Source organism: Mytilus trossulus, chromosome 9 (assembly GCF_036588685.1).
Source record: "Mytilus trossulus isolate FHL-02 chromosome 9, PNRI_Mtr1.1.1.hap1, whole genome shotgun sequence".
NCBI classification, from domain to species: domain Eukaryota; kingdom Metazoa; phylum Mollusca; class Bivalvia; order Mytilida; family Mytilidae; genus Mytilus; species Mytilus trossulus.
In genome coordinates, this window is record NC_086381.1 from 30,445,059 (window position 1) to 30,465,381 (window position 20,323).

The 20,323-nt window shown below is 33.0% G+C and overlaps 1 protein-coding gene across 4 annotated transcripts; it reads left to right on the forward strand.

The window, feature by feature from the left end:
• The first annotated feature begins 4,336 nt into the window (after positions 1–4,336).
• On the forward strand, positions 4,337–20,323 carry LOC134685533 (uncharacterized). 4 transcript variants are annotated; one of them, XM_063545293.1, is made up of 10 exons: positions 4,337–4,450; positions 11,767–11,819; positions 12,194–12,312; positions 13,796–13,920; positions 14,666–15,057; positions 15,643–15,696; positions 16,149–16,287; positions 18,580–18,695; positions 19,165–19,237; positions 20,101–20,323. In XM_063545293.1, exons 1-10 carry the CDS (start codon positions 4,399–4,401, stop codon positions 20,268–20,270), a joined length of 1,293 nt encoding a protein of 430 aa, XP_063401363.1. In that variant the 5' UTR covers positions 4,337–4,398; the 3' UTR covers positions 20,271–20,323. The 4 variants fall into 4 exon arrangements, with proteins under 4 accessions (XP_063401363.1, XP_063401366.1, XP_063401365.1 ...); XM_063545296.1 differs by having other exon boundaries at positions 4,434–4,458; XM_063545295.1 differs by lacking the exon at positions 4,337–4,450 and adding an exon at positions 5,023–5,535.

The following is a 20,323-nucleotide window of genomic DNA, read 5'->3' on the forward strand; positions in this document are numbered from 1 at the left end:
GGGGGGGGGGGGGGGGGGGGGGGGGGGGGTTAAACATGTTTTGTGACATCTCAACCGTTCCCTATATCTCTAGCCAATGTAAAAACACAATCGCACAGCAATATACGCACAGCTAAACTCAGTTTAAAAAGGTCCGAGTCCGATGTCAGAGTAGGTAACCAAAGAAACTAAACAAAACAAAATTACAATGATTCATAAATTAACAAAGAATGGATTGGGCGTTGATTAGCCCCTCAAAATGTAGATTTATTTTGAATTTTATAGAGACCAAAACAGGCTATGTTAACATAATGCAAACTTCAAATCAATGGAGATAACCGGTTTAAATTATAAATTATTGGACAAAGCATATTGTTCCAGATACAGGTATTTATATATATTACTCGCGGCATCATTCCTTGTTAAAAATCTTGACTACTAAAACTTTGCAGTAGCATTTTACAAATACCCCTTGCAGTGATAGCTGTATGGTGTATGTAGATGTGTGGAATGGTTGTCCTTATGTTATTTTTCAGATCCGAACCCGTGTTACTCCGATTTAATTGTCTTTCAAATGTGTTGAACCACTGCAAAATAACGGTTGCAAAATATGGGATTTGTTGCCGTTTTGTATATATTATGTATTATAAGACTCTCCTTATACTTCACCTAGTGATGATTATGTTCGATGTGCAGGATTCCATGTCTGACGATTTTTTTCGTTCGCTTCGCCGTAATTAAAAGTATAAACATAGGTACCAGTGTATACCAACCTTAGATACCAACTCGGTAAGACTGGGTTGTTTTTAGTATCTTAAAATGTTGTCAATATTTTGCGCTTCATGTAAGCAAGGATTTGTATGTATAGTAACTATAAAAATCATTGATGTAAGTTTTTTTTCTTTTTCTTATTGGATGAAGATATTTGTTTTTATTATGTTTTGTTATTGTTTTTTTTTATTGAAATCATTATTTACTTTTTCTTTATGTTTAATTATATCTCACAAAATAGCATTCAGTTATCCATATTTACTGCTTATATATACGATCGTTTCATCATTGTATATCATCTTTTTACATATTAAAAAATCTTTTTAACAAAACTTACTTTTATAAATTGTTATTTTGGATGGAGACTTGTCTCATTGTCACTCATACCGCATCTTCCTATATCTATAATTAATGTTGCTTGCCAAAATTACACAAAGTAGACATATTTAAGGATATAGATTCTGTCCTGCTTGATAGTAATAATAACATTTGTTTGGAACAATTTCTCGACTACATGGGATGCATAGATACACTGATACGTCTGTAGGATTGTGTTTGCTACACTGGCACTTCTGTATGGCTATGTTGCTACACTGTCATGCCTGTATGGCTGTGTGATATACACGGTCACGTCTGTATTGCTGGTTTGGGATACACTGGCACCTTTGTATGTCTGTTCGGGATGCACTAATACACTGTCACGTCTGTTTGATTGTGTGGGATGCATACATACACTACCACGTCCGTTTAACTGTTTAACTGTTTTTGGATTCATAACTGTACGTTTAACCAGGGATGTATATATATCTATAAAAGTCCTTGGTTTAACTTTTCAAATACACAACATTGGGGACATTTACCCTAAGATACCTAATTAGGGATTAAATTTACTGTTATCAAATGGCAGATTTGGCGTTGTAAATGTGATGTCCATAACATACATGATAAATTGGCCATTGCATACAGGATATCTAGACTATAAAATACATACACGATATTGAATCATACTCTTTACAGCATATATAAACCAATACATACATGATATATTGACTTTTACATATTACAGGATAACTTGGTTATGCATACAGGACATCTTTGGAGTTAAGGATGACGTCCATTATCACTCAACTATGGTATACATATTAGGGGTCAGCTGAAGGACTCTTCTAGGTACAGGAGTTTCTCGATATATTGAAGACCTATTGGTGGCCTTCTGCTGTTGTCTGCCCTATGGTCGGGTTGTTGTCTCTTTGACACATTCCCCATTTCCATTCTCAATTTTATTTTATGATACCTGTCCTGGACCATTACAAAAAAGCTTTCAACCATTCAGTAATGATGATTTCTGTAGCATGACCTAAAATATTTATTGTTCATTACATACAGAATATCTTGTTTATACATACCTTTGAATAGAAACATGATATTGCGACCATTAAATCGATATATATATAAAGGGATATCTTTACCATCATACAACTACATAAAGTATATGTTGAATATCACGTTAGGATATTTTAATCAATTTCAGTTGATGCCTTGACTATTATATATGTAGGATATTGAATCATTCTACACATGATAGCTTGACGATAACATACCGTGATAAGTTAGTGACTTTTACTTACAGGATAACTTGACTGTGCACTCCCGACATCTTGCCCATTACATTCGATATAAACGGTATATATTGACCATTACGGGATCTCTTTATCTTGATTAACTTTAAACTATTCTTGACCATTGCATTCAGTACATTTTAAACATTACATAAATTATATCTTAACCATTACATACATTAGATCTTAACCATTTACATACATTATATCTTGACCATTGCATACATTATATCTTGACCCTTGACATACATGATATCTTGACAATAGCATATACAGGATTGTCTTTCCCATTACATGCATAAGATATTGAATTTTACAGACCGGATTTCTTGATTATACATACTGGTCTTTTAACCATTGTAAACGGGATATCTTGACCATCAGGAGACAATAAAGTATATGTTGGCTATCTAATAGTGATATCGTAATCACATTCTGTTGAAAACAATCGTATTTGGAGACTTATAACAAAGTAGAGTAATTGACGTCAATATACCTGTTTTATCTCACAATTACAAGCTTGCATGATATTTTGTATATTTTAAAGTAGACAACACACAATGACCAAGAAGAACCTAGTACACATAAATTCACAAATGTTCTGTTACAATTGTCGTAGTGTAATTCATTCATCAAAACGAATCTTACTATATGCATATCAATTTATTATTCCGTGGCTTTTTTTCTCAGCAAGACCTTTACAAGATATCATTTAGATTTCAAAACTTAACGGAACATTTGATACCGCTGCTTTTGACAGACTGTCAGTCCTCGAGGGTATCATGTGAGCTTAATTTTTCTAATTATGAACTTGAAAATTATTAAGAAACTAAGATTTCAACTCATCCAGCTAAGAGAGTTTTTTGTTATTATTTTGGTCATTTTGGGTCATGTAGCTATTCAAATATTAAGTTCTTATACATCCATAACTATTGAATTATCGACTTTGTAATAAATAATATTTAAATTAATCAATTTTTATTGCTTATCCTTAAAGCACAGTGGGTTATTCGAGTAAAAACAAATCTTTTTATGGATTTAGAATAAGAATTTTACACGTATGGCTTTTTTATTTATTTTGGGTAACATCTTAAATTTAGAATTTAAGTGTCTCATAAGTCTACATAAGAATGAATATTTAGTCCTTACAATTATGTGTCATGCGTCTGAAGACTATGAACCAGTGACAACAGATTGTATCCATCGGATCACCTGTGCTGGTGATACAAGGCAAGCCTGAAAACACGTTATGTGTATAAATGAAAAAAGAAGATGTGATATGATCGCCAATGAGGCAACTGTCCACAAGAGACCGCAGTACGTCTTAAAATAACAGCCCAGCAATGTTATATCTGTAAATTTGCGTAATCAATATATTGTTCTTTCCGGTGCAGGATTCGAACTCATTCAACTGAGATATCGTGGCAATTAATCGCCTTGCACTGTGCCCGACGCGCTAAACCACTCAACCACCTATGCTCTACAATAATGAAGCTTTCGGTTGCTGGTGATAATTTTCCTCGTCAGTTTCAATCTAGCACAGGCATGAAGATAGAATTTTAAGAAATCAGCTGAATTATTTATATATTTTAAATAATTATTATTATTATAAATAAAACAGTTAATCTTTAAGCGATCAAAGTGACAAAATCACTAATTTAATCACGTTGCATCATTATGTACATACAAAATCAAGGTCTTCACATACACAAAGTTTAACCAATAGAATGCAGTATAAGCTTGCTACACTGATATGCCAAAAGTGTTAATTTCATTACTAGATGAAATGGCGGACCAGTACAGGAGCTCGAGGTGTTTAGTGATAATTTGTTGTCCATAGATTTCCCACTACACAAACAATCATAGTACAATCTAATTAAATCTACACGATAATGTCTATGTTTACATAATATAGACCACTTAGTTTTTTGTTACGACAATTTTTTCAAAATTATGTAATTGTGTGTGTTTTGGTAGAATTAGTTTAAACGTAACAAGGCATAAAGATTTCATAAGAGAAGAAGAAAAAATGGAATCAAATGGAAAAGCTACTAATCCACTTTTAAAACCGATTTCAGCGGGTGAGCATGTTTTTTATATTTTTTTTTATACTGTTGTGAATTACCCTTTTTTCTTAAAAAGAAATAACAAAGAAAATATAACAATTTAACTAGAATATTCATTCAAACATGTATCCAAGTGCGAGTGTACGATATTTATTCAAACAACATGTATCCAAGTGCGAGTGTACGATATTTACTCAAACATGTAGCCAAGTGCGAGTGTACGATATTTATTAAAATATGTTACCTAGTGCGGGTGTACGATATTTATTTGAATATGTAACTAAGTGCGAGAGGTCGTTGGTTCAAGGCTATGTTGGGTTAAACCCAAGACTTTGAAATTGGTATTTCCACTCTCCGTTGAGCAATAATAGTGCTAGTAAATAAACTCATCATAGATATCGGGATTAAAATTTTATATTTACGCCAGACGCGTGTTTCGTCTACATAAGACTCATCAGTTACGCTCGAATCAAAAAAATGATTAAAAGGCCAAATAAAGTACGAAGTTGAAGAGCATTGAGGACCAAAAATTCCTAAAAGTTTTACCAAATACAACTAAGGTAATCTATTACTGAGGTAGAAAAGCCTTAGTTAGTACGCTTCTGTAGAAAGTTATAATAGAGTTGTGATATTCATGAACTTTAGACCTAAGATTTTTGTACCATTTTCGAGCTTTGAAGAAATGAAAGAAATTAATTGCCATTACAACGATCATTCAAATATTTCCAGTACACTTTTAAAAAAAATCAGTGTATGTTCTATTTTCCTTTGAACCAAACAGCTTGTTAAATTGTTTAAGGCATCATTGCATGAACAATTTATTTAAATATCAAAATATTATTAAAAATATCAATCGAAGCGTGAGCTTAATTGATTCAGTCTTCAGGGGGAAGGATTAACCAGACCGTAGCATGGGGTTTTAAGACGGATGAGATTAAGATCATCTAGAAGACAAGTTACACCACTTCAATCTGGCCACTTAATATTTGGACTTCCAGTATAGTTGTAGTGTTTTGTATTCAATCTGAAATTGCCGATTTATTATAATTAGGACTTGTTTTGTGCCACGGATTTTTAAACACTGACAGCTAAATTCAGAGGTCCGAATTTCTTTTAGTTGGTGAGTTTGAGTCAAAATCTGACGGGAGGTTTTTGCTTGGTTTTTTTCCCCACATTTTTGTTGTTTTGTTCTGATTTTTGGTTGTTGTTTTTTTTTGGTGTATTTTACTTTATTTATTTTATAACAATGATATCATTTTTAATTGTCCATTCCTTATAACACAAAATTGTGTTTGTATTTATTTTTTTATGAATTAATTTTCGCAATGAATTTTATTATTACTTCAATCGGTTAATAATTTCATTGTTAGTATCAATGCCATGTCAATTAACCAACGTTACCCGCTGGGAACGCGGCATGAAGGAGTAAAAACAGAGACTGGTCGGATTAAGTGAGATGTCTCCCTGTGCGCAGTTACCTAGCGATTTACAATGTGATTGAAAAAACACAGGATACGGAGTATCCATCCACGACACAAAATCAGTGCATGCACAATAACAAACGAAAACAATTAAAAGATCAGCACTTTTGTTGCTGTTCTGCAACTCAGAATAACAGTGATGCCATTAACACGGAGCAAATCAAAACTCTCACCATACTGCAAGTCTAAGACGGCTCGTTACTCCGGCTTGATCTGAATTCTTTGCAAAAATTTGGATAGTCGTTGTAAGATGTATTACCGTTACCTCCTTATGTAGCATGTTAAAACAATATCTTTGTGTGTCAGTCTAGTACAAAGCAGGGTTCATATTCATAATATATTTACACCTTCTCGACCTTAGTATCGTTTTATTAGACATTTGCGGAAACTAGGTCTATACCTAGGATTACACTTTAGACTTACGATTACAGGTGACAAAAACAAGGGGTCATTTCAAAATACAAATACATACAAAATAGCAAATAGTGTCTACTATAAAAAGAAAAAAAAAGATGTAAGCAACACGTTAAAATATCATGTGTCCGAAGCGCTTTTCTGGATATATCATCAGAACCGCACAAAGCCGAATATTTGAAGACAAGGATTTATAAGGACCAAAGGTGTAGATAGATGTATGGTACATATATTACCAGCTGGTGCAATAGACTTTCCCCGCGAAACAGGATATTTTTAATGCAATGGTTAGTACGTGTAAACGAAAACCAGCAAATATAACCGTTAATTTTCTCGTTTGAATTGTTATACATTTTCATATCAGCGACTTGGATGGCTGACTATGCGGTATGGGATTGCTCATTGTTGAAGGCCGTACGGTGACCTATTATAGTTGTTAATTTCTGTGTCATTTTGGTTTTATTGGCAATCATATCACATATTTCTTTTTATAAATATATTATTCAGAGCGGGACACACTTCAAACTTTTTAATTTGAAATAGTAATGCTAGTGTCGGTTTTTTTTTTGTTTTTTTTTTTTATCTTGGATTGGAATCCCCTTTTGAAAATGGCTGGATTGACCCCTGATTCGTCGGTGCACTCTATATAACAATTCCATGAAAATAGTTACAGTCTCGGAGGGGTTAAAACTCACGTCTCGAGCATGCCAGTCCAACCTATGGGGGATAATTATCTACACCGCGAAAAAAAACGTCCATACTTAATGATTCCCAAAATCTCTATTATACGAATTGCATAAATAGAAAAACAACTTTGAACGTGTTTGTCATTTTTTTTTCTTTCTTGCTGTTGAAAAAATATATAGCAAAGTTTTGACTATTTGAGTACACATATTCTTATATTTCAACTGAGTTTAAAATATATTTCCGACATAGTGAAATTAGTTGATAACTGTTTTTTTTCTTCTTTTGAACAGCTGTAAATAAAATTTCTATTGAAACAAACAAAAAAGACAAAAGTGTTTGTCCTATTCAGAAAATAATAAAAGATTTCAAAATGATACCGAACGGCAAGTGAAATTTCATGAAGAATAAATAGCTTAAAAACACCCGTCCGCTGTATTTCCTCCATTCGCCTTAAAACATAATAAAAGAGAGAAAGTCTGTTTCAGCATAAACATGCTAACATGCCCCATGGTTGATTGTACCTTTCCTAACACAAAGTATTGTTGAATTTTTTCAGCAATTGTCTCAATCAAGGTTCTGCAACGCCAATCGCGATATTTTGTATGTCTCATCTTATTTTTTTTTTAGATAATGTAAGTTCATTCTATCATACTTCGTACACTTACAGCATTACCAACCTAGATAACACCGCATACAACACATTGCTTTAAATTAGAAAAAAAACTCGTTGTTCAACTACACTTTCACTATCGTTATAATATATTGTTTTAATATATATTGTTTATCATCCAGGGTTTATTTTTACTTTGAGAAAGTCCAAGATTTAAATTTTACCTGTAAGTGTAATTGTAATCCTAATCGTAGGTGTATGACAGTTTCCGCAAATGTCTAATATTTATCACTGCACGCTAAATAGCTATAATCATTATCTTCATCATCAATTTACCCTGCATAGATCACAGCAGTTCGTGCTGTTGTTTTGCAGGGGAGTAAATGTTCTTTTATTTTTAAGGAATTGGAAACGCATGAATTCATTTTCCCGTTGAAAAGTGTGGACCCAATCTTTTTTTTAAAGTATGTAACAATTTTCTTGTCAAATAGTATGAATCCATTAACGTATCATACTTTTTTTAAACCAAGTCCCTCTCAAATAATTTGAAATCAATTTCCTCTAAAATAATTTGAAACCAATTCCTTGTCAAAAATTAGTAATATGAAAAAATCCCTGTCACATATCAGGAAACCATGTCCATATACTAGTTGTATGAAACTATTTCGGTAATACGGTATGAAACCTTAGCATTTCATATTCAGATCGATGTTCTTGTTTCTGTTTAATTTCTACCGATGTAGAGCCTGAAGTTTGTGATAACCCTTATTTTTGAAGACTATATATCGAACATTTTTTTCATTGTGACTAACAGTGATGCCATTGACACGGAGCAAATCAAAACTCTCACCATACTGCAAGTCTAAGACGGCTCGTTACTCCGGCTTGATCTGAATTCTTTGCAAAAATTTGGATAGTCTTTGTAAGATGTATTACCGTTACCTCCTTATGTAGCATGTTAAAACAATATCTTTGTGTGTCAGTCTAGTACAAAGCAGGGTTCATATTCATAATATATTTACACCTTCTCGACCTTAGTATCGTTTTATTTATCACTGCACGCTAAATAGCTATAATCATTATCTTCATCATCAATTTTCCCTGCATAGATCACAGCAGTTCGTGCTGTTGTTTTGCAGGGGAGTAAATGTTCTTTTATTTTTAAGGAATTGGAAACGCATGAATTCATTTTCCCGTTGAAAAGTGTGGACCCAATCTTTTTTTTAAAGTATGTAACAATTTTCTTGTCAAATAGTATGAACCCATTAACGTATCATACTTTTTTTAAACCAAGTCCCTCTCAAATAATTTGAAATCAATTTCCTCTAAAATAATTTGAAACCAATTCCTTGTCAAAAATTAGTAATATGAAAAAATCCCTGTCACATATCAGGAAACCATGTCCATATACTAGTTGTATGAAACTATTTCGGTAATACGGTATGAAACCTTAGCATTTCATATTCAGATCGATGTTCTTGTTTCTGTTTAATTTCTACCGATTTAGAGCCTGAAGTTTGTGATAACCCTTATTTTTGAAGACTATATATTGAACATTTTTTTCATTGTGACTAAACTGAGATAAAAAATCCACAAGAGACCAAAATGACACATAAATTAACAAATATTCGTCACCGTGAGGCTTTTCACAATAAGGAGAGCACATACAACCGAGTAAGCTAGAAAATGGCCAGAAATGACATATGTAAAACAATTCAAACGAGAAAGCTAACAGCCTAATTTATGTACAAAATCATGAGAGAAAAACAAATATGTAACACAGCAAAAAACAACAACCATTGGATTACCGGCTCCTTGCTTGTCTCGTTGACGACGGTTTGACCGTCATATCTCTATTTACCATCTCTATCATATAAACAAAAAGTTCGTTTGTACGGTTTTCATTTTTTCCATATATTGCACGGGCGTACACAATGAGATATTGATATTTGATGTAAAATTTTATAAGGTTCTGGTTAATTTAGTATATCCAAAATGCGATATGCTCTTTTTTTGTATGCAGATTTTTTTATATAGAGTTTTATAATCACCTAAAGCGGAAACATTTTTTTATAAGATATACTTTTCATTAACTGATTTTAACTCACCTTACCTCTATAAAAATTAGGAGATGTGGTATGACTGCCTATGAGACCACTATCCATCACTGATCAATGATCAGAAGTGGATGTAAGCAATTATATATATGAGACAACCCATATCGTACGGTCCGCTATAAAAAGCCCCGACCCGAAAAATGTGAAACAATTCAAACGAGAAAACTAACGGTATAATTTATAACAAATCAATTTTCGAAAAATAAGTATGGCAGACATGTTGAAATGCCTACAACTTGACCTTGGGACAGAATACCCCTCCACATTTTGTTACTTTTGGTATAATGCTCATACTTTAAACGACGATTAGGTGCCATGCAATCCAGGCTGGGATTAATACATGCATTAGTTTAAAGTTAAAAGTGTCAATACATTCGGTAGATTTTTGACGTTTATTAAGGAATAAATTCCCTCACCCCGGTCTTTTTGATAACCATATTGTGATATAAATGCTATAGGGGTATAAAACGTCAATCAAATAAACTTGACTGACGTAATGTGGAGAATTACCAATCAGACGACAACACAATGACAAAACTAATTCGAAAAAAGACATTTTGTGAATCAGGAGATGTAAATTATACGCCAATGAGAAACAACGCATCCTACGACGCAAACAGATAAAATGGCTGTGGTGAAAAGAAAAAAAACACAAAATGTGAGTCAATAAGTCAACAAAGTACATGTACGACACAGAAAAACAAAGATGCATCTAGGTGGATACAATGGCAATGAGATAGCAACTTACGACAAAAAGTAAATAAAAATATGTCTCTTGTGAATGAACGAAGAGAAGAGGAATACGTCAAAGAGTTATTAACTTATAAAATGAAGAAGTATTCGGTGAATATTCTTATTTATATATATACGGTCATGGGATAGGAAGCTGCAAAACAAAAAAACTAAGAGAAATGTTGAAGTCACATTGTCTCCTCCGTCGCCTTTAAAATCTTGAATAAACATGATATCTATAAAGCAGATTTCTAGCTCAGTTATGTATTGTAAGAGTCATTATAGTATGGTGACTTCTGGTGTGTGCTATGGTGTATTTTTGGAATAAGATCCTTTTTTACTTGTTTTGCATATTTTTTTTTATTTGTGTCTAACTTATGTCTATCTATGTTCTTGCACCTGTACCACTCCGTGAACGAAAAGAGATGTTCGCAATGAGTAAAAAAAAATACAACGCAAAAAAGCAAAAATAATTTAACCCGTGCAAATCATTCTTTTCCATATAGCAATATAAATGATTAATAAATCCTTATAAATACAAAATTATTGAAGCACTAGTATGATTTCAAATGAGAAGAAAATGTTACAATAGCGTGTCCTTGTTGAGTTTCAATTTTTTTTTGTGCTGGAGTTTCAGAAATAACTGATCTGTCGTGTAAGCCACAGCTCTGGTGTTACAGTACACGCTATTCTCTTTTCGGATCTCTGCAAGACTATTTGTGTTGAGTTAATCAGAAAAGACTTTGAATAATTACCATAATATGATTAAGTTAGTGTTTCAGACTGTCGTACTGTGAGCTGTCTCGCTTTTATAAATCAATAAGGATTAACTTGTTTATAACTTATGTTTTTCCACCGTAAATACAACTGGAAGCCGACATTCACAATAGTCTTATTATATATCTTATTCCTATGACGATTAGATGCCTCTTTTTCTTCTTTTTTTCTTTCTACATACAACCTATCGCTGTATACGAAAGAGCTATAGCTCCTTGGTTCAACTTAATAGTTTTACATATCTAATCATTGTTATGCTTTCCTACACTATGACACAATTATTACAGCTTCTGGTTGACTTGTGAGAAAAGGTTTATAAATAATTGATTTCAAAACGAGTGTTTATCTAATATTGAGATTGAAAACAAAGGCTAAGCATCGATTAATATATAGATTTGTATAAAAAATTCTAACAAAATAGTTAACTGTAAATGTTTTGGAAGAGCCTAAGTTAGACATGTAATTATTTAAAAAAAACAATGCACAAATCTTTTCGTGACATATATGTTTCAGCCGAGGTCAGAAGAATACACATGACGAAGAAGAGGCCAGGTAAAGGGCTTCAGGTAAATATACTTATTCACTTTATTTGTTCTTCATTGTAAAGGAGAGGCGAAAGATAGCAAAGGTACAGACACAATCATGGATAGAAAATAAACTGACAACGCCATGGCTAAAAAAAATAGTAAACACAAGACACAACATAGAAAACTAAAGACTAAGCAAAACCAAAAACTGGTGCAGAAGGGGGATTTTGTTTGTTTGTTCAAAACTTGTTTTTTTTTTAATTGTATTTTTGTTATAAATATAAAAAAATATAAAAAATATTGCCGTTTTATTTTAACATAAAATTTTAAATCATAAAGTTTGAAATAAGAAAAATCGATTGTTTTAAAATACAAAAAAAAAGTAACTTCATTGTGAATCTCTTGCATTATAGGCTCTTGCCTCAGGAACCCTTGCACTAGCCAGATGTCATACGGTGTTAGATAAAACAGAACAAGAATTAGAACATGCCATTGAAAGAGAAAATAGGGCTCCGAAAACAACGATTGAAAGGTAGGTTTATTTATTTTTCATTTTTTGTTATAAATGTACAAAAAGCTTAATGGAGTTAAATTGATTGTTTGCTGCCTATCGTATAGTATTAGATTATTATATACTTAGACTAAATAACATATGATTTTTACTGTATGATAAAAGCATTAAAATTTACGTAAATTCCATATTTTTCGGATTGGTGCTTAGCGGGCTGTTATGAAAAGTTTATCACATGCCTTTCCGTAACGTTATCGCATCCGGAAAATACACCCAATGCTACGTTTCCAGTGAAAAAACATTATAAAGTAGTGTACAAAACAATTATTTGGATACTGCAAAGTATATTGTGTAAAGTAGTAATAAAAAATAAAAAATAAAAAACAAACAAATTATTTAATAAATGCATTTTTTATAATTGTCATTTTGTTTATTTTCTTTGGTTACATCTTCTGACATCAGACTCGGACTTCTCTTGAATTGAATTTTAAATGTACGTATTGTTATGCGTTTACTTTTCTACATTGACTAGAGGTAAAGGGGGAGGGTTGAGATCTCATAAACATGTTTAACCCCGCCGCATTTTTGCGCCTGTCCAAAGTCAGGAGCCTCTGGTCTTTGTTAGTCTTCTATTATTTTAATTTTAGTTTCTTGTGTACAATTTGGAAATTAGTATGGCGTTCATTATCACTGAACTAGTATATATTTGTTTAGAGGCCAGCTGAAGGACACCTCCGGGTGCGGGAATTTCTCGTTAAATTGAAGACCTGTTGGTGACCTTCCGCTGTTGTTTTTTTTTCTATGGTCGGGTTGTTGTCTCTTTGATACATTCCCCATTTCCATTCTCAATTTTATTTAAAAGTTTCATAGTTAACATTATTCAGAAAGTTTCTTTGAAAAAGTTGACTTTTGGCTCAATATATGAATCTGTCATTTTCTCCATTGTTGAAGCATACGATAAAAAGATTGTAAAATATTCAACTGCCACTGATAAACTAAATCGAAAGTCAGTCTTTTAAAATGCAGGGTGATCATAAATTCAAGCGTGTGTCTTTATTGGAATTAACATTGAAAATATAATCAGAACTACAGGGCATTTGTATATATTATAGGGTATGGTCCATTAAACGCCCTATCTTGTCATATCATCTCCACGTGAGCGGCATTGCTGACTCCTGTCTGGAGGGGTGGAAGAAATCATTGATAGTCAATCTTTTTGCGAATAAATCCATTAGACTACATTTGTTTTATACCAAATCTTCAGTGTAGTTTTCAGTAGAATTCAGAAAATTGGTTTGTGTTATCTGATATCATCCACTAACACCCTAAAGTCACCAGTCTTACTTTCGGTTATGTCCACTTATAAATCATGGGTATAACATTTAATTTTTCCAACATTTTGTACAAAGTCTCCCCTACCCTAAGGTGTTTTTCCTTCTTTCTTTTTTGTTGTTGTTGAGAACCATCAAACTCTTAAAATCTGTTGACTTGTGCTTAATTTCAGAGTACAAATGAAAGGAGAAAAGTTAATTCACACTAAACCTGTTTTGTTGTGTGTTGTTCTGTTGAATATTATCGACTGTATCCTGGTTCTCGGAGAGCTAGTACTTGACATGTACTACATCAAGGGTAAGATTCAAGCTCTAAAGCTCTAAAGATAAGAGACATCAGTCAAAATCATCATATAATATTATGATATGATTGCCACTGAGACAATTCTTTACATAAGACAAAAAAAAGTAAAATCACAAAAATACTAAACTCCGAGGAAAATTCAAAATGTAAAGTCCCTAATCAATTGGCAAAAGCAAATGATAAAACACATCAAACGAATGGACCACAGCTCGTGTTCCCGACTTGGTACAGGAAATTTCAAATCAGATTAGAAAATGGTGGATTGAAACGGGTTTCATAGCGCTAAACCTCTCACTTGTACGAGAGTCGTATCACATTCCTTTATAATTACAATAATGCGTGAACAAACAGACATAATAGGTAAACTTGTCTTAATAGGGGTACAACAGTCATCCCCAAATAACCGTGACATACATTTTAAACTATTATATGGCTTTCAACAATTAGCAAAGTCCATACCGCATGGTCACTACTTCATAAGAAAAAACTAAATAAAAAACCCGGTTAAAAAGGCTTAACTCGTCAGATGGATACATATAGAAATGCATTTAACAAAAACAGAGTGTGTCAACGAATATATGCTTCCCCTAACAGAAGTTCGACTGGAAACTTTGTTATAAACAGTGTCATAATACCTATTCCTATTGGAACATCTTTTCTATACCATATATTCCGTTAAGAACATGCATATACTGTAATATTTATTCCTGTGGAAATAATATTCTTTTCTTTTTTTCAGCTCTGATGGAGTCACATGACGATTTAACTCACACGTTCATCACAGAAATGAAAGTTCTGTACCCTAATGTGCTATATAACATAGGAAAATCAGATATCGAACCTCTCTATGACAATATTTTACATGCTCAAATAGACTGGGACAATTTTACATTGGCTCACGGCAGGTCGTTACAAGATAAATTATCTGCTGAAAATATAACATCTTTACAACATACTATTGTGAAGAGAGGGACAGAATTACCTACACACATTGATGAGTTTATTACAGACAGAATAAATCATACACATTTCCATAATAGTCGTCATGTTGAAGAACATCCTATAGAGGAAGTCCTAGCACATGCTTTCCACAAAGCCAGCATTTCAATCCTATGTATTTTAGCCGTAGAGGTGAGCTTAATTTCTATTTAAAAATCATTCTCTCAACCTCTCCACTCACAAAAACACATTGGGTTGAATTTGGGGATCCTGAATGCTTTTCAACTGTATACTTGTTTGTCTTTCTAACTTTTTTTTATCTGAGCGTCACTGATGAGTTTTATGTAGACGAAACACGCACCTGGATTCTCAAATTATAAGCCTGGAGTCAGTTTCACAAAACAACTTACGACTAGGATTGATAGTAATTATACTGCATTGTTCGTACTTTTGTTTGTGAGTGAACTGGTCGAATTTATACACCAATGAATTCCTTTAAAAATGCGTATAATATCAAATGGACAAAAAATCAATATTAACCAAACCAAAAAAATAAAGTTATATGAAAAAGAAGATGTGGTATGCATAATGATTACTAGTGAGGCAACTCTTCATAAGAGACCAAATGACACAGAAATTAACAGCTATAGAACCATCAACAGCGAGCAAATCCAATCCCACATAGTCAGCTTTAGAAGGTTGGCTCTTTTCTATGAATATATAAAAACTATATCTATGACAATTTTACTCTTTAACTAATTGTTTCTTTTGTTACAGAATCTGTTTAAGATATTTTCTTATGGAAAAGCATTCTTCGAAAGGAAATTAGAAGTAAGTTACCATTTAAGATGTCTTCTATACTTTTGCAAATAGATACTATTTTTGTTCATCTAGCTTTTCAGTAATGAGATTATATATATTTTCTGTGTAAACAAAACGTATATATATTACAATAAGGCAACAAGTTTTCACTTAACAATCGTTCAATATCAAATAGATATAAAAATCGTCCTTTTAAATCCTGGAAATCAATGTATTTACCGAAACAAAAGACAGTAATTTTTTTATTCCATAATCCGAGAGAAATGTACCTATTAAGGTAAAACATTTATCAAATTCAAACGTGTTTGTGACAAAATCAGACACGTAAAAGCACGCGACATTTTGCGCGGTGAATATCTTTTTTCCGCAGGTGAATATGCTTATTTATTCAAAATCCCATTCATATAGAAAAACCAACTGAAGTTTTAGCAATACTGAATAATGTTTGGTTTTATTTTCAGATGTTTGATTGTATGGTTGTGTTTTGCTCCTTGTTTGTTGATGTTTACTTTTTGAAAGGAATAAGTGCATATAAAATCCAAGACTTCGTAATCATATTGGCTTTCCTGATGCCATGGAGAGTAATTCGAGTAGTCAACAGTAAGTGTTGAACCTATGATAATTCAGAATAAAACGTATGTCACGCAAAGTCACGCTTGATCCGTGCTTAATGGCAAAACCATTATGACAGAATAATGAAAAGCTGGATTTTTTTTTATTTATAAGTATTTCATTTACATCATTTTAGAACTTTCAATATTGTTTCAATTGAAATTCTATTTAGACACCAACTCGAGGTGATTGACAGTTTATCATATAGAAAAGGCACTTGCCTCATTGTTAAAGACCGTATACCTATACCTCTATAAATGTTTGAGTTGTGAGGTTGCTCTCTCGTTTGGTAAACTACCGGCTCATTCATACCGAGAAAAAAAACCATGTTCTTTATGAATCTGTAGCCATTATTAGTTGTTAAATACTGGTCAAAAGTACGATCTAGAATTTGCCGAAATTAGAATTACGCCTGATTTGATAAGCTGTATTATTCACCAATATGCTTTTGTTGTATCATGTCCAAGGCTAGAGCAGGATTGACGCTTTCAAACGAATTTAACTCCGCTGCATTTTGTATATATGTGCCTGTTTCTAGTTCGGAGCCTGTAATTCAATGGTTGTCGTTTGTGGCTGTGTCTTTTATTTGTTTTCCGTTATAATTATTTTGAACAAACATACACCACGGTGTAGAATGGTAACGGACTTATCTGGTTTTAGTCGGCGTTTCGGCACTAATCGGGTTCAGCAACGGACTTAACGCGTTTTGTTTACAGACAGTGTGACACAAAATGAGCCAGATAGACGAAAAGAAGTCGTTAGTGTTTATGTTTCAATGATCACGGAAGGCACCGATGATCTAAGTTTGCAAAATTTTTCATTTTGCTTCGGTACCTCTCTTGACTTTTTCAAAGAGCTCCACACTAAACAGGACATCAGGCCGAACACAGCTACTTATGGTGTGGTTTCCGTTTAAATACACAGTACATGAGAATGTGGAGTTTTTGTACTCCTTTATTTCATGCAAAATACATATTAGAAGCACTTGTTTGCATTCAAAAACTAAAAAATCATATATTAAAGCTTTTTTTTTAAATTTACTTGGCAGCGGACTTATCGGGTTTCCCTAAAATTAAATGTTTTTTTTCGGCACCGAACTGTTGATGTTTATTGAGAACAGGACTTATTGTGTTTTTATTGTCTTACCAGGGTAAAAAAAAATGTTTTCGTATTTTTTGTTTGTTTGGGAATTGAAAAATGAAAGATTTTAAAAACCCCATTTGACATCGTGTGCTAGAATATACAAGTCTTGAACTTCTCGCGGACAAGTAATTTTTTTCAATCTTGATTTTTACATTATGATAGAAAATAAAGGGACATTGAGTAAAAGTACATTGATATGGGGCAATATCACATGCTATGCCATACAAAACACAAATGGTCAAGGAATACGGCTTTAATTTCTGCTCTATCCCAGATAAACATGTGCAGGTCTATTGACGGATGTTTCGAAAAGACATGTTCATTCCGGTGTCATTGAAATATTCATAATGATGAGTGAAGGTTTATGTGTCAATCCTGAAAAAATCAATTTTTAATAAATAACTGTGACAACCTAAATTATGAACCCATTTAGTCTTAGATGCATGATTGTTTTAATAGTTAATAAAGTGGCTTTGAACTACTTGTCATTTAACTGCGAGTACTCGCAGATCTGTTCATAGTGTCTTTTTGTTGTTAGGATGTACAAGTACAACGTCCACTTGTATTTTCGTCCATCTGCATGACGAATTAAGCCTTTTTTAACTGATTTCTATAGTTCGTTCTTATGTTGTACTGGTATACCACTGTCCCAGGTTAGAAGATGATTGGGATCCCACTAACATGTTTAACTCCGCCACATAATGTATTAATGTGCCTGTCCCAAGTCAAGAGCCTGTAATTCACTGGCTGTCGTTTGTTTATGTGTTACACATTTGTTTTTCGTTCATTTTTTTTTTTATTTAGTTAGTTTTCTCGTTTGAATTGTTTTACTCATATCGGGGCCTTTTATGGCTGGCTATGCGGTATGGACTTTGTTCATTGTTGAAGGTCGTACGGTGACCTATAGTTCTTTATTTTTGTGTCAGTTAATCCCTAGTAGAGAGTTATCTTATAGACAATCATACCACATCTTCTTATCATTTGTATATACAAGAACCTGTGACAGGTCATTGATTCGACAGGAATGGTTTCAAAACAATGACCATCAACTGATCCAAAGTGCATGTAATTTAAAAGACAAAAACAAAGCTTTTAGGGTATGCCTTTTAATATACACTGTAAATTATTTTTTTCTAGGTCTAGTTGTATCGGTTATAGAACATGAACACTTCAGAATGAAACTTCTCTACAAACAAAAGAAAAATATCGCTAATGACCTGAAGAAAGTTAAATCTGAAGCTAAAGTCCTGCAGGTACGTGTATATAAATACTTTAATATGAAATAAATGTAATAGAGAGGCCAAAGATACAAAAGTGTTAGTCAAATGATTAATTTATTTCGTAGACGTTTTTTTTAAACTTCGTTTGCCAATCCGTCTAGCTCCTGTCGATGTCTATTTAAAACATCGTAATTGAATCGACTATGTTTTCTTTCTTTGTTGTCACGACAGTACATTCTATACATTTATATATTAACCAACAAATACCTGAGAAAAAAAAGAAACAGTTCGTTATTCTTCCATTAGATATAAACTTATTCTATACTCCGGGATTAATACGTGTTTTAAACCAGAACAAAATACATCAGTCCTGATGACTAAAATTCAATTTTCATTTTTTTACTGTCCATAAACAGCTTTTGCAACAGTATATGTTCCCCCATCTTAGCACAACTGTTTAACATAAATGAAGCTTATACAATTTTATTTTCTTATTTTTAAGCAATGTTTGGATATTGTACAGAAGATGGCAATAGACGGGGGAATTCCACAAGAGAAAATATCTCAACATTTAGGTACGTATTTAAGTGTAGAGTTGAAAGAAACAATCAGTTAAAAGACCTTAGAAAACGACAGAAAAATATACAATGATATAAATACTTAAGGAATAAATAACAAATAAGCAATGAGGCATTACCATTTTTTTTATTTAAAAAAAAAAGGCGGAGGATTTTAAGGGATATTCAGCACTCATATTTTAACTGAAACTGACAAGGCAATGACAAAAAAAAACACGAAAAAACGTCGTAATACACATAAAACTAAAGACTGAACAACGTGAATCCGCTTTATCTTGGTGATATAGAGTGCTCAGGAATGCAGGATAATAAAAATGAGAATGGAAATGGGGAATGTGTCAAAGAGACTACAACCCGACCATAGAAAAAACAACAGCAGGAGGTCACCATCAGGTCTTTAATGTAGCGAGAAATTCCCGCACCCGTAGGCGTCCTTCAGCTGGCCCCTAAACAAATATATACTAGTTTAGTGATAATGAACGCCATACTAATTTCCAAATTGTACACAAGAAACTAAAATTAAAAAAATACAAGACTAACAAAGGCCAGAGGCTCCTGACTTGGGACAGGCTCGAAAATGCGGCAGGGTTAAACATGTTTATGAGATCTCAACCCTCTCCCTATACCTCTAGCCAATGTAGTAGATTCTGCTCCACTAGGGTTCTCGGCGTCGTCTGACTAGTATAAATTTCAGATTCGGTGATGTTACGATCGAGGAAAAGAGGGTGTAACTTATAGTGACAATTTGAACATATCCGGTATTATCTTAGAAAACCTAGTGTTTGTTCATGACTTTGTGGTGGAAATATTGAAAATAAGATTTTGTTTTTAATTATCATCTTGTTGTTGTTTGTTTTCAGCTTTTCTTCAACAGAAACAGAACAAAAAAAATAAATTTCCAATGTCTCCGTTCAGGAAATCGACGGAAGTACTGCCCTTAGAGAATGGAACATTTACTCCAACAGTATATAACTACGCGGACGAAGACAATAATACAATATCTAACGGCACAGACAACAATGTGGTTTAGTCAACTACTGTCATAGCGCGAGAATTGCATTCAAATAAAGCTAGTTTTATAAA

Coding starts and splice junctions, on each gene's coding strand:
- LOC134685533 (XM_063545293.1), top strand. CDS start 4,399: ATGGAATCAAATGGAAAAGCTACTAATCCACTTTTAAAACCGATTTCA. Junction 15,058..15,642: donor TATGTATTTTAGCCGTAGAG/GTGAGCTTAATT, acceptor CTTTTGTTACAG/AATCTGTTTAAGATATTTTC. Junction 18,696..19,164: donor CTGAAGCTAAAGTCCTGCAG/GTACGTGTATAT, acceptor CTTATTTTTAAG/CAATGTTTGGATATTGTACA.